Consider the following 14,359-nt stretch of genomic DNA (forward strand, 5'->3'; position numbering starts at 1 on the left):
CGCGGCCGGGCGGGGGAGGAGGGAAGCCCCTGCAGGCGCTGGGGGAAGGTGACGTCACTCCCTCCCGTTCCAGAGCCGCCCGCGAGCCCCAGCCCCACCTGAGCGGGGGGGCAGCAAAAACCCCAGAGCCGGCCCTGAGCACGCCAGAGCAAGGCTTTATTACAGACCCAAAGGCACCCGCTGAGCCCCGAGCACCCAGCTCGTCCGAGATTTACACAGGGCCCAGTCATAGGCCGGGGGCAGGGGGATACTGTCCAGGGGGCTGTGGGGGGGGCTCTGTGCACAGCCAGGCCTGTGCCACCCCCGGCTGCAGGGGCACAAGCTATCGCGTCAGGAGGCTCCGCCGAGCGGCCCCAGGCTGGATTTGCAGGGCCTCGCTGGTCCCATTCCTCTGGAGGAAGCTGCCGCTGCCAAGGGCCGCGGGGGGCCCCTCCCTGGGCAGGGGTCACGCTCGCTTCTGCAGCTCCGGGCTGGGCCGCCGCAGGGCCTGCTGCTTCTGGAGCCCCCGCAGCTTGAGGAGCAGCTCCTGCACGAAGGCCTGCGGGAGACAGAGGCTGCAGAGCATCCTTCCCTGGTCACCCCCTGGGGGAAGGGAGCCCCGAAGAAGCCTGCCCCACATCTCCTCGGGAACACGGCTGGGGGGGAGGGGGGGCGGTGGCACGGGAGCAGAGACACTCGCTGGAGGCCGATCTGCAGCTGTTCCCACATCATCGCTCCTGCCAGAGGCTTCCCAGCTGGGCCCAACAGCTGGAGGAGCTCTCGCGGCCCTGCCCCGAGCCAGCGGCTCTCACGCCACCCAGCCCCTCGCTGCCTGGGAAACCCTGGGATGCCAGCTCCCGGGAGCCCCAGTGTGCCCGTCACCTGAGCATCTGGGTACCAGGCGTGGAGGTCAGTGCCAGCGGGTGCTGGGGCTCAGGGCGCTGCGGGGGAGGGTGTCCCTAAGAGGGGTAAGATTTTGCAGTCTAGGTGCCCCTGCAGTACCAGGAGGGAAGGAGCCAGGTCTGGGCTGGGAGAGCCCGTTGCTGGGAGAGCAGGGCCCCGGCACCGCACGCTGCAGCCCCACAGCGGGAGGGGCCTGGTCGCAGCAGACACAGGAAGGCTCCAACCCCGACCCCCGGTGCTGCAGAGGCCCCGAGAGTGTCTGGCAGAGCCCGGAATAGAGCCCAGCTCCCCCAAGCTCTTAGCCACAAGGCCAGATGTGCAGCAAGGGGGCGGCAGGCCACAGCTGGGTCTGAAGGGGGAGCCCTCAACAGGGTTCGGTGCAGGGACTGTTGGGGGCAGGGCAGGATGCCAGCCCTGGGCCTTGCACCCCCTGGTCCCTGGAGCTGCCTGCCCCACACCTGGAGCGCTAGAGGGGCCAGAGCTGCCTCTTGCAAGCAGCTTGTCGCCAACCTGGGGGATGGGGCAGCTGGCCGAGCCGGAGCTAAGCGGGGGTGGGGGAGGGGAGTTCCAAGGCTGCCCCCCGCCCGTTCGCCCCACGCCACCAAGGAGGAAGCAGAGGGATGAATGTTTTTCCCTTTTAAAGCCCTGATCGGCGGCCGTGGTGGGGCCGCGATGCTCCGGAGCAGCCAGGTCCCGTGGGAACCGCTGGCCGGGGTCAGAGCTGGGAAAGCTGTGACTGGAGCTAGCACTGGGCATGTTCTGGGAAGGGAGCTCCAGCCTGCTCCCTTGGGCTGGCTGGCGACCAAGCCCTTGGCTTGAGCGGGGCTGGGGGTAGATTCAGGGGCCAGCCTGGCCCTCGCAGCAGCCCTGGGTCCCTTTGCTGGGGGGCTGGGGGCTCTCCCCCGAGGCAGAGGGAGCCGGTGGCGGCAGGGCCCCTGCGGGCTGCGAATGAAGATACAGGCGCTGGGGCCCCAGCAGGATGGGAGCAGTGACGCGGTTGGGGTCTCGGCAAGCGCCACTCACCTGCGTGTTGTTGTGACAAGACTTCAGGATGCCCTGGAAACAGAGACAGGCGGACCTGAGCGTGGTGCCCGGGGCCCCTGCTGCAGATCCATGCCCCGACCCATGCGGGAGGATGGGACCTGCCAGCTCCGGGCCCCGGCAGCCATGGGACAACCCACCCCAGCCCCAGCAGCCATGGGACAACCCACCCCAGCTCAGGACCTGCCCCCAACTGGCATGTGCCCTAGAGCGGGGGGGCTCAATCCTTCCCTAGACTCCGGAGTGAGCCCGGCGTGCTCGAGGGGCAGAGCCGTCCCCATCACTTGAGAGTGGAGCAGCTTTCCCCGTCCCTGAGCTCTGGAGCCTCACCGCAGGTGGCCACTGGCGGCCCAGAGGCAGAAATGCGGCCCGTTGGGCCCCCAGGAGAAGGTCTCTCCCTGGCTCTGTCAGCGCCGGCTGTTTCTCTGCCTGAATTACGCAGCCCCGGGGGGCCCCGCTGGTCAAAGCCCCACGCAGCTCAGAAGAGAAGCCGTGGAACAAGCCCTCTGACAGCAGTTGCAACCCATGGCCAGCGCCACCTGAGCCCCCGGGCACCACCTCCGTGCCAGGCCAGAGCCCGGGCCATGCCCCACAGTCCTGCGGGCAGAGCACAGGGCCAGACGCCCCCTTGACAGACAGGCCCCAGGCCAGAGCCCTGAGCCGACAAGAGGGGAGGGGGCTGGCCGGACCCCAGCACCCACCTGCAGCTGCGCGGCCCGTGCCTCGTCTGCGTCCAGCTCCAGGAGTTCGTCAATGTTCACTTCATCCGGCATCTCTGCCTCCTGCAATGAGAGGGGGCTCAGGAGGGTGGTGGGGGGGTGTTGCAGCCGTGGGGACGTGGCCCAGGGCACTGAGCAGCCCAGACAGCCCCCCAACTTCCCTAGAGCTGCCAGGTCTCTGCTGTAATCTCCTCCAAGCTGCTCTGTGCTGGGGAGTGGATCCCATGCCAGCCTGCCCCAACCTCACCCTGAGGCTTCCCTCCCGCCCTGCAGGGTCTCCCAGCACCCCCCCCTCCCCCACTGAAAGCCGCCCTTGCCAGCTCCGGGAAGCTGGGGCCAGAGGATTCCTAGCTCCCGAGGCCAGAAGAGACCCTTGTGCTCATCTCAGCTGACCCCCACAGGGCCCAGCCCCCCCAGTAACTCCTAGGGCAGAGCTGCTCTAGCTTTGAGCTGGGGGGTGATGGAGATCCCCCCCACCCCCTGGCGAACTGTTCCTGGGGGATTTCCCTCGCCGGAAATAAGGTGCAAACATCTAAGAGTCTGCATCTGTCTTGCTTCAGCCTCCAGCCCGTGGCACGTCAGATCTTCCTGCACTAGACGGACGAGCCGAGGACCCAGTATTGGTCCCCCGGGGCCCGTAGGTACAGATCACCTGGGCTCCAGTCACCACAGCCTTCTCTTTGCGAGGCTAAACGGAGCTCGTTCCAACCCAGGGCAGAACCTTTGCTGGTTCTCGTGGCTCTTCTCGGACCCCTCCAATTGACCCAGCTCCTCCATGAGTTGTGGGCACCCGAGCGGGATGCAGGACCCCAGCCGCGGTTGTGGGTTGGAGCAGGTGGCAGGAATTTGGGCTCCAGACCCAGCTCTGCCCAGATCTGGAGAAGCACTGGGCACCCCCAGAGCCTGTTAAACCCAGTGCCCCCCAGCCCCGGAGCGCCAGGCTCCAGCCCCTCTGGCAGGCAAAGCCGTGCCCTGTGCACATTCGCGGGGGGCTTCGGCTCTCACGGTGCCCAGCCTGCATGTGACCCCAGGCCGGGCCCTGCTGTCACTTGGGATCTCCTCCCTCCTGGCCCGTTTGCTCATTCAGCACCAGGAAATGCCAGCAATCAGCCTGGGGCATGCAGGCTGCTTCCTGCCTGAGCCCGATACAGGAGCAGCTGGCCCCGGTCTGGCGAAGGGAGCCGGGCCAGGCCCCAAGGCCCACATCAGCTGGTCCATCCTCACACCCAGTGCCAGAGCCTGACCCAACAGCACCCACAGGCACCCAGCCCAGCGGGTGAGGGCAGAGGGCTCGGCCCCGTGGTGGGGTGGTTTTAAGACCCCTTTGTTCCCCCAGTTCTGGCAGAGCCCTTCCCCCCACCCCCCGCTCTCCTAGCCTGGCTGGGGCAGAGCCCCCTCCACCATGGTCTCCTGGCCTGGCATCCTGGAAGACCTGCCTGAGCCTCGCACCCCGGGAGCCAGCCCTGCACCCCATGTGAATTCAGGGGCCTGCTCGAGCCTGCTCCTCTGTACACCCCACACCCCCCTGGGCACTCCCACCCCAGCTCCAGCTGGCAGGTGCCCCCTCCCTCGGGTCCAGGGCCAGGCTGCTCCGGACGTGCCCGGTACAGAGCCCCATTGTCCTGCTGGTGCCCTGCGCTGCCAGGTTACAAACCCTGTGCCCAGCACCCCCCGGCCCTACCAGTCACCAGACAGGCTGCAGGCCCCTCCCCCCACACTCCGCTCCTTCTGGGCCATACGCAGCTCGGACTGACCAGCCCACGGCTCGGCTTGGGGACTGCTCTGCAGGGACCTGCCGGTCCCCCCTCCCCGAGCCAGTGTCCAGGCCCGGAAAGAGGCTCCCATCCCCCACCAGCAATCAGCCCCCAGGAGGAGGGGAACAACTCAGGACAATGGAACAGCTGTTCCCATTCCCACCCCATCTGGCCTGGAGAAAGGGAGGCTGGGGGCGGGGGAAGCCTGAGCCGGGCATGTGAAGGGTTAAACCAGAATTTCCCACACACTTACAGCTAATGGGATCGAGGTACCACGACCCCCCACCCACCAATTCAGGTCCTTATGCCCCCCAGCGCCCCCTCCCCCCCCAGCCCTGCTCTCCAGGCTGGGTGCAGGCCATGGGCAGTCGGAGCAAAGCGGGCCATGGCGCAGAGCCTGGCGCTGCTCTCGAGAAGGGGCTGGGTATTGCACGCGGGTTAACAGCGGGATACGTGGAGCAGGCTCCAGCCCTGGGTTTTATGGCATCTGCCTGAGAGCTGGGCCAGGCTCTGGGCCATGGTGCCATCGAAGCCCCCCTTTCCCCCCCCCAGAAGAGGATGTGAACGTGGAGGTGGCTGAGGAAGTCTGAGCCATGCCGCCAACCACAGGCCACCCACGGATCCACTTCCTGATGTGGAGAGCCCAGCCCAGAGCACCTGCGCCTTGCCCAGCCAGGCATCTGCGTGGGAGCCAGCTGCCAAGCCGCCTCTTCCTGCCGGCCCCCGCAGGCTCCTGCCCCATGCACCAGCTAGAGAGCTGCGTTCATTTGCCTGGGTAGGGGAGCCAGCCCTGCAGAGAGAGATGGGCTCCCCGGACCTGACGGGGGGCGTCTATGGATTCCCCATGGCTTTCCCCTGCGGCAGGTTTGCAGCCATTCCCCCTCCCTGCCCGAGCCTGCACCCGGCCTGAGCGCAGGCTGGGCAGCACCAGGCCTCACGTGCATCTGCAGGGCGCTTTGCCTCACCCAGCACCCAGCCAGGGGCGAGCCAGGAGGGCCCCGCTGTCACAGCACCCCGCTGCAGCTGCTCCCCAGCATCTGGAGCTGAGCCTCGCTGGACTCTCTCCCAAACAGCTCCCTCTGCGCCACGCAGGAGCTGCCTCAGGGATCCCGTGCTGGGGGCTGGTTTCCTCAGAGCCCTGGCCCGAAGCAGGGGTGAGTTAGAGGGAACAGCTTGGTCTCGCCTGCTGGCCCCTTCGCACCCCAGGCAGCCGCGTTAACAGCTGCCTTCTGCAAGGCCTGTTCTACGCTGCAGTGGGGCAAACCCTTCGTGCAGACGCTGCTCCGGCGTGGCGTGACAAGGCTGCACCAGTGCACGGCTCATCTGCACCAGGTACGTGCAGCTCCCTTGGTGCGAGAAGAGCCCTGGGCGAGAGCAGAGATCTCCCTTCGCCTGGGAGGGAAACGCAGCTGGAGCTCTCCAGGCTGCCCGCACCAGCTGCTCTCTCCTTTCTTGGAAGAGCTGAAGCAAAAGGGAAAGTCTCCTATTTTTGTAGCTGGAGATTCCTGACTTGCAGCACTTGAGGCTGCAGGTTCCCCAGGCCGGCCAGCTGGGCGGGGGCGAAAGGGTTTTAGGGTTTGGACACTGAAGGAAAAATTAAAGAGCAGCCTCAAGGCGCATTTCAGGGCTTGGGGGAGGCAGCTAGGCCCTGATTCTGCACTTCCTTGGGCAGCGACGTCCACCCGCGCAGAGCGGAGGGGGAGCATTTGGCCCGGGTTCTAGTGCCTGCGCTGGGTGCAGGACAGCAGAGAATCGGGCCCAATATTCTGAAGCGTGAGACACGGCTGCTCGTCCCCAGAGATCGGCTCAGCTTGGCAGAAGCCCCGGCGCATGCAGCCCGACATGCTGAACGGACCCCAGCAGAGACAGAGCCAACTTCAGCCTCTCGCCACAAGGGCCAGACCTGGCTAATCCTAGCCCCAGAGGAAGGCAGAGGTGGGAGCCCAGGTCAGCTGGGATGGGGAGGTACGTGCTGACTGCAAACCAGCCCCCAGCTAGAGACACTGCAGCGTTAAACCGGCCCCTGGGGCAGCCCAGAGCGGGCAGCCTGGGCCGGGCGTTCTGCACAAGCACCGGTGCCGGGTGTGCGGCCGCACTAGGAATTCAGACAGTCACGTCCCTGACCAGAGAGACGCGTTTCACACAGCCACACACGGGCACCTGGCCCAGGCCCGACCGGGCGGCACTTCGGTCTTGCCCGGAGTCACTTAGCAGAATCAAACGGCCGATCTCAGCGGGGGTCAGGAAGAAGTGGAGAGCGCGGCCAGCCAACGGCTCAGCTGAGCCAGGAAAGCCTGGTGCAGGGGCCCGGCCCTCAGGCCAAGCCCTAGATTGGAGATGGCTCCAGAGGCTGTCAGAGCCCCAATTTGAGACCCCTTGCAGGGCCCTGATGACTTTCCAGACAGCACTGAGGCTGGGGCAGCTCCTGGTGGGCCCCCCACACTCCCCGGTTGCTTTGGAAAGTTGCCCCTAGCCCCTCTGAAGTTCTGTAGCCCTTTGAGAAGCAGCAGGGCAGCGAAGAGACCCACAGGGCAGCCTGGGATGCAGCCGCCCTGTGGAGACCCAAGAGAGGGAGGGAGCCCCGAGTCTCAGGTCTCCATTCCTTGTTCTCCACCCCCACACCCCAGACCTGGGACAGCCGGGGAGTCCTGGCTAATCACGGCACCAGCCCAGCCCAAGGCAAAGGGTCTTGTCCAACCTGTGGCCAGTGGCCCCAGCAGCCAGCCTGGCCAGGGGCTGCCGAGCCGGCCCTCCAGAGCGGGGCTGACTGCAGTACATACCCAGCGTGCCCCATCATGGCCCCCGAAAGCAAAGGGCTGGGGAACCATTAGCCTCGAGCTCAGACACAGCCCTTCCACCCTCACAGCCAGAGGCACGAACCAGCACACCCCCGCCAGCCGCTGTGCACCCCTAGGGGCCGCGGGCTGCTGTCTGCGTGGGGCGCAGCAGAGACCCCTCCCCCACATCGTTAACAGACCCCCTGGCAGAGGGTGCCTCACACCCAGGGTCACCCCAGCACCGAGCCTGGCTCTCAGGGAAGGAGGGCCCCGGCAGCAGCGGGAGCTCCCCTTTCGGCCAAGGGCTCTGGGAGGGGAGTGGGGTCTAGTGGTTAGAGCAGGGGGGCTGGAGCCAGGACTCCTGGGTTCTCTCCTGGCTCTGGAAGGGCAGTGGGGGCTAGTGGCTGTCCCATGGCCCTACCCAGTGATCTCCATCCAGCGCTAGGCAGGTGCCAAGTTCTGTCCCGAGCTCCGAGAGAAGAAATTCTGGGTGCCCCAGCGCCCCCATCTCGGCCCCGGCGCTCTCCCGTCCCGTGCGCCCCGGCGCAGCTCACCCGGCCCCGGTACAGCTCCTCCAGGCGCCCGTCGATCCATTTCTCGGTGTCCAGCCGCCGCTGCAGCTCCCGCCGGTCGTACTTCACCGTCACCCGGGCTTGGCGCTTCTGGATCCCGGGGCTGCGGGCCGGCTCCGCCCGGGTACTCCCCGGAGAGCGCGCAGGGGACCCCCGTCCCAGCCGCCTGCCCACCCGGTTCGCAGCCATCCCTGCCCTGCGCCGCCACGGGAGCCGCAAGCCCGCTCAGCCGGCGGCTTATGGCGTGGGGCGGGGCCGGGCGGGGCTTCGGGCCGGGCTAGGCACTGCCCCTCGGGAAGCGCACGGCCCGGGGGGCACGGTGCGTGGGGAGGGCGCGCCGCGCGATGGGGAAAGGTTAGCCGGGCACCACACGTGGGGGGCACTGGGGGGCAGCGAGGCACGGGAGGGAGGCAGGGCAGAGGGTCAGCAGGGCAGGGCCAAGGCGGCACCGGGCTTGGGGGAAGCAGGGCTGGAGCCTGGGGGGCACTGGTGCTTGGGGGCACATGGCGGGGGGCTCAGTGCGAGGCCAGCGCACTGCCTGGCCTGGGGTGCCCACGGTCAGGACCCAGGCGCTGGGGGAGGGGTTTTCCCAGGCTAGGCCCAGGCACTGGATGGCAGCCCCCCCCGGGCATCAGCCATCAGCCTCTGGGCAGGTCTGATGTGGGAGGCTGGCCAGGGTTCTCGGTCAGGCTGGGCCCTTGCTCTGCCGTGGCTCCCGATCCCGTGCCCTGGCAGGTGGGGAAGGGAGGCGCGGGAAGACAACCCTCAGCTGGTGTCAATCCACGTTCACTGTGTGAGGACACTTTGCACCCAGGGAGGGTCTGGGCCCTGGTGACTTGCCCCAGGCCACACAGCCAGTATGGGGAGGCAGGGAGTTGAAACCCGGCTACCTGCACCCCAGGCCAGCGTCCTAACCACCAGACTGTGCTTCCTCTCCGCAGAGGTTGGTGTCAGGCGCGTGCCCAGCGTCGTGGCAGAGCTCTGGGGAGCCCCCAGGCCTCCCAGGGAGCACGCAGTGGCCCTACACCCGGGCGCGCCCCTAGAGAGGCAGGGCTGTGCCCACGGGCAGGCAGGGCAGGGAATCTGATCTCGGTCCCCCGCGGCCCAGGTGCGTGCCCTGACCACGGCCCCGCCAGTGCTTCCCCTGGGCTGGGTGAGCGGCTGAGGAATGGAGAAGTGGCCTGGCCCCAAACGTTCATTTGCATCGAGACGATTCCGCTGCTTCCATCTTTGCGCCATTTTCTCCTCTCTTCCCCCGACCTCGGGAGCTGTGAGCGTCTCCGGGGACTTCTGCAGTGTTCGTTCTTCCACCCGCATCACGAGCGCTCCTCTCCTGATTTCCCGCTCCCCGGCACAGCATCGGCTCCGGGTCGCTCACAAAGGTCCGAATTCAGTATGCCAGCCTGCAGTGCAATGCCTGGGCCAGAGAGTCCCTGGCGTGACGGGACCCTGGCACCACGCAGACTTACGCCCTGGGCAGGGGTTTGCGCAGGGAGACACAGCCCGCTCGGTCCCCTGGCAAAGGCACTGGTCCTTGTTTATAGCCTTTTACTACGGAAAAAAGAAGGGCAAATAATTAGAGCATCTGTCGGGCTTTTGTTTTCCAGCACCCCCGATCCCTGCGGCTGCAGCAGCGTGTACAGATTCAGAGACCGTTGAAGAGGGTCTAATCCGCCCCTCCGCTGTCGTTAAAGACCATCCCTGCTTCTCCTACGACTGAACAAGCGAAGCCCAGGCAAGGGCAGAGAAGAACAGCCACATGAGAGAGGGGCCCCGGCGTCTGTCTCCACTGCTGACTCTCATATGCAGCCTTAGCGCTGGAGAAACAGGGGCCCCGGCTGTGGTCTGAGCAGCCGCGCCGAGACCTGGCAAACTCATACCAACATGGGCTGTTTAGGGCGTCGCTTTTAACTGCCTCTCTGGGCATGGGCTCCCAGCAGCCCTGGCAACCAGACAGGCCCGGCCGGCTCAGATCGGAACCAGCGAGGAAAAAATACACTGAGGAAAGCAAATGAAACCAAGGGAGGGCGTGGCAGCTGCAGGAGCCCCAGTCTCGTGGCCCAGAAGGCATTGAGAGAGTTAGCCGGAGCTGCTGGAGAGGATGATCTCATCGGGGCCCTTTCTCTGGCCTGGCCGGGACTTCCCATGACTTGGACGGTGAAGGTGCCATGGCAGATGGGATCCCGGGGGCCCAGCAGATAGATGACAAAGCTGCTTCTTTCCACCCTCCTACCCCATCCTCACACGGTGGTGTGACGAAGTGGGACTGTTCTTAATGTTTCCTCTGAATAGTGTGGGGGTGCCTCAGTTTCCCCTAGGCAGTTCTTAAGTATCTAGGTGGTGGGGTAAGGGTGTATGATCCTTGCAGAGCCCTAGAGGGCAGGTGTGTGCAGGGGTCTGGACACAGAGAATGGCCAACACCCTGTTTCCTGGCCACTGATGGCCTGGCCCTTCCCCCCTGCAAGGTGAGAGCTAAAGGGTTGGAGAACAAAGGAATCCGGTGCCCTCCTGGCCCGGGAAAGGGACAAAGCCCAGAGGAGGAGGGGCTGGAGAGAGTTTCAGTTTGGGGCTGGCTGGAGACATGGAGTGATGTGCAGACGTGGTTGTCTGGCTCACGGCCCCCCAAAATGGACCCGGCTGAGGGGTCCTGTTCTCTGCACCTACAAGCTCGGTGTTAGACCATGTTCCTGTTGTCTAATAAACCTCTGTTTTACTGGCTGGCTGAGAGTCACGTCTGACCGTGGAGTTGGGGGGCAGGACCCTCTGGCTTCCCCAGGACCCCGCCTGGGCGGACTCGCTGTGGGAAGTGCACGGAGGAGCAGAGGATGCTGAATGCTCCGAGGTCAGACCCAGGAAGGGGGAAGCCGGGTGAGCTGTGTGTCCTGCAGACAGGCTGCTCCCCGAGAGGAGACTCCGCCAGAGTCCTGCCTGGCTTCTTGGGGAGCAGTTCCAGAGCATCGCCCGGGGACTCCGTGACAGGTGGCAGAAGTGGGGTGCTCTGGAACTGCTCCCCATAAGCCAGGCAGGACTCTGGGGGAGCCTCCTCTCTCTGAGCAGCCTGTCTGCAGGACACACAGCTCACCCGGCTCCACCTTCCTGGGTCTGACCTCGGAGCATTCAGCATCCTCTGCCCCTCCGTGCACTTCCCACAGCGAGTCCGTCCAGGTGGGATCCTGAGGAAGCCAGAGCGTCCTGCCCCCCAACTCCGCAGTCAGATGGGACTCAGCCAGCGTAAAACAGACAGGTTATTAGTCGACAGGACCACAGCACAGAACAGAGCTTGTTATTTCAGACATCAGTGACTTTCAGCCAAGTCCATCTTGGGAATCCTGGGCCAGATGCCCTGGATTCCCCCCTTCCAGTTCCCCCATGGAGATTGCCAGCCTCCAGCCACCCGACTTCCGACCCCCTCCCCCGTTGCCCCTCCTCCTTCTCTTTGTCTCGCTTCCCGGGCCAAAGGTGTCACCTGGTCGCACCCCCCTCCCCCCCGCCCGCCTAGGTCTCAGGTTACAAAGCTGCAAATAGCTGGGCAGCCTCACCTGCCCCGAGGGCCTCCGCAAACTCACGGCCCCAATTCCCACCCCCGACGCATCGGCGCAGCACAGAGGGACACTAAGGCACATCCTGTATTCGTATAGGACAGTAGGACTCCCATGTAACAGAGCAAGACGAATAAAACCCCCACTTCGTCACCCCCCCCATAATTTCAACCCTCCCCCCACCATCTCTTGCCAAGGACTCCAGAGGGGGGGTGGGCAGCATAGTCCAGCCTCCTCGTTATGAAAAGGAGTACTTGTGGCACCTTAGAGACTAACTAATTTATCTGAGCATGAGCTTTCGTGAGCTACAGCTCACTTCATCGGATGCATACTGTGGAAACTGCAGAAGACATTATATACACACAGACACCATGAAACAATACCTCCTCCGAACCTGGATTTGTGCAGGAAATGGCCCACCTTGATTTTCATACACATTGTGAAGAGAGTGGTCACTTTGGATGGGCTATTACCAGCAGGAGAGTGAGTTTGTGCGGGGCGGGGCGGAGGGTGAGAAAACCTGGATTTGTGCTGGAAATGGCCCAACTTGATGATCACTTTAGATAAGCTATTACCAGCAGGAGAGTGGGGTGGGGGGAGGTATTGTTTCATGGTCTCTGTGTGTATATAATGTCTTCTGCAGCTTCCACAGTATGCATCCGGTGAAGTGAGCTGTAGCTCACGAAAGCTCATGCTCAGATAAATTGGTTAGTCTCTAAGGTGCCACAAGTCCTCCTTTTCTTTTTGCGAATACAGACTAACACGGCTGCTATTCTGAAACCTCCTCATTATGTTGTCTGCCAATTAAGCCTAGTGTCCAGTGCACCAGTTTTGGTCCATTCATTTTCCACCCCATTCTCCTTTGTTTACCGAACCCGATCTCCACACCGCCCTTGGCTGGGACCCGGGTGGCCCAACCCAGTGTGCGGGTATCCCTGGTGCACCTCGCCCTGTCAGCCTTTATTGTTACCAGCGACTGAGCCTTTCGGCGGCTCTCCACAGCCAGGGGGGCCCGGGAGACCCGGTGAGTGGCACAGGCCGCGACCCGCACCGGAATCCAGGGCCTCTTTGCCGGGTCGGGCCCTGTGTTGGGGGCCGTTCCACGTGCCCAAGGAGAACCCCCCTGCTGCCCCCTGCTGCGGGAAGGAGGTCACAGCGTCGAGACGGGCCGGAGCTGAGGCGACATCCCGCCCCCCAATTGTGGGACTCTGGTGGCAATGGCAGGTGTCTGTCGCCACTAGGGGGCGCCACCTCTGGCCCAGCGCTGGGTCGGGGAGACTGGTTGGCCCAGGGGTGGGAGGTGGGAACTGGGCCATGCTCTGGCTGGCTCGGGGGGGTGGGACACGGGGCATTTCCCCCGTGGGGGCCCCGATTCTCCTTCTGCAATGGGAAGACAAATGTAATTAACCACTATCCCGCAGGCTGGCGTGGGACACAGTCTGGCAGCTTTAGCGCCTCTCCTGCCTAGGTGGTCCCTCATTTACCTCCAGCTCGTTAGGACCGGGCGTAGCCCCTGGCCCCAGCTCAGAGGTGGCCTGGGGTGGGGCCGGCTCTGGGCGCGCTGGAAACAGAGGGTGGTGTGGCAGGTCTGCTTGGCCAGAGGCTGCAGAAATGTGGCCTGAGAATCATTACAGGCCTTAGCTGGAAGCGGCTCGAATCTTTAACATGCACATCCCCCCCCCCCCCAGGGGTGAAGCCTGCAGCCCCCCCAGGAGCCCTGGCCAGTTACTGCAGCCGGGGGCCGGTCTCCCCTAGGAACGCCGCCCTAAGCAACACCCCAAGTGTTTTAAACAGCCTGAATTAAAGGGGCTTTGTCAGGCCCGAGGGGAGAGACTTGGCCAGGTTTTGGTGCAGCCCTGGCAGCTGTGCGTAAGGTCCCTCTTTGGGGCAGGGACTGGTGTGTGCAGGGCCGGGTCCATGGCTGAGGCCCCAGGCTCTGCAGAAACACACCTCGTCACGGCTCCGAGGGGGGCTGCCAGCCAGGGCGAACCGGCGCCTGGCCTGGCACCCACAGGGAAAAGCATCTCCCAGACCAGAACACTGACAAGAAACCCGCTTCCTGTGCCAGGAATATCCACCGCCCCCCGCCCCCATCCTCTTTGCCCACGACTGGCCGCCGGCCGGGATACAGCAGCTTGGCCGGGCCGGTGCCCTGCGGGGGCGTGAGCCCCCCAGTTCATGCCAGGCTCCCACTGGGGCAGGTGTGTGTGTGATTCCGGGCGGGGGCAGGAGGGGTTACGAATGAGGGTGTTAGAGCCATAACACGGCAATAACCCCAGGAGGAGGCTGTGACAAAGCGGGACTGTTCTTAATGTTTCCTCTGAATCGTGTGGAGATTGGATCTCAAGCGAAGGGGAGATCTAGGTATGGTGACAGAAGGCCCAGCTAGACTTGCCTGGAGAGCCCTCTAGGGCTCTGCAAGGATCATACACCCTTATCCCACCAGCTAGAGACTTAAGAACTGCCTAGGGGAAACTGAGGCACCCCCACACTATTCAGAGGAAACATTAAGAACAGTCCCGCTTCGACACAGAGGCCGAGCCCGAGTCAATCATTGGCCCTCTTTGCCGCCTGGAGCCTGGGCCCTGGGGCAGCCGCTCCCCGGGAGCCCCCCACAAGCCCTGCGCCTTGACACTGGGTGCTGCGGTGTGCCAGGCTGGGCGGCGCTTTGGGGAGGGGCGGAGAGGCTGGAGCTTCGGGGTGGGTTGCAGAACTGGGGTGAGGGTCCCAGACCCTGGGGTGGGGGTCCCCCTGCAGCCCTCAGCACGGGGGGGCCATAGACCCCATTTCCCCTCAGAACATGCTTTGGGGAGGGGCTGGAGTTTGGGGGTGGGTTGCAGAACTGGGGGGCGGGACCCAGAGCCCCGGGGTGGGGGTCCCCCTGCGGTCCCCAGCACGTGGGGGCCACAGACTCCCCCCCTCTGGCTTTGTGCGCTGCAGTCCCCCCCCCACGCGCGGCCCCTCCCCCGGCACCCGCAGCTCCCCTGATCTCCCCCCCCGCCCCCCGCCCGGGCTCGGGCCCGCCCCCGCCGCCTCCAGCCGGCCAGAACGGTGGGGAAGAACCCGCCCCGTATG

General features: G+C 64.9%; 1 protein-coding gene and 1 long non-coding RNA gene across 3 annotated transcripts; one reads left to right on the top strand and one right to left on the bottom strand.

The window, feature by feature from the left end:
- Positions 1 to 135: 135 nt before the first annotated feature.
- Positions 136 to 8,016, bottom strand: PPP1R14A (protein phosphatase 1 regulatory inhibitor subunit 14A). Of its 2 annotated transcripts, XM_037884373.2 has the most exons (4): positions 7,728 to 8,016; positions 2,625 to 2,705; positions 1,906 to 1,938; positions 136 to 538 (listed from the first exon to the last, which is right to left on the bottom strand). In XM_037884373.2, the coding sequence occupies exons 1-4, from the start codon at positions 7,932 to 7,934 to the stop codon at positions 446 to 448; spliced, it is 414 nt and encodes a 137-aa protein (XP_037740301.1). In that variant the 5' UTR covers positions 7,935 to 8,016; the 3' UTR covers positions 136 to 445. The 2 variants fall into 2 exon arrangements, with proteins under 2 accessions (XP_037740301.1, XP_027685797.2); XM_027829996.3 differs by lacking the exon at positions 1,906 to 1,938 and having other exon boundaries at positions 7,728 to 7,983.
- On the top strand, positions 5,076 to 10,778 carry LOC122463641. The gene is made up of 3 exons (XR_006287204.1): positions 5,076 to 6,361; positions 9,353 to 9,992; positions 10,725 to 10,778. It is a non-coding gene; the product is annotated as an uncharacterized LOC122463641 (long non-coding RNA).
- Positions 10,779 to 14,359: the final 3,581 nt, after the last annotated feature.

The sequence above is a fragment of the Chelonia mydas genome, chromosome 23, assembly GCF_015237465.2.
Source record: "Chelonia mydas isolate rCheMyd1 chromosome 23, rCheMyd1.pri.v2, whole genome shotgun sequence".
Taxonomy (NCBI): domain Eukaryota; kingdom Metazoa; phylum Chordata; order Testudines; family Cheloniidae; genus Chelonia; species Chelonia mydas.

Excerpts from the sequence above, each read along its gene's own strand:
- PPP1R14A (XM_037884373.2), bottom strand. The coding sequence starts at position 7,934 with ATGGCTGCGAACCGGGTGGGCAGGCGGCTGGGACGGGGGTCCCCTGCG. Across the intron at positions 2,706-7,727 it reads AGGAGCTGTACCGGGGCCGG|GAGGCAGAGATGCCGGATGA; the intron begins GTGAGCTGCGCC and ends CTCTCATTGCAG. Across the intron at positions 539-1,905 it reads CTTGTCACAACAACACGCAG|GCCTTCGTGCAGGAGCTGCT; the intron begins GTGAGTGGCGCT and ends TGTCTCCCGCAG.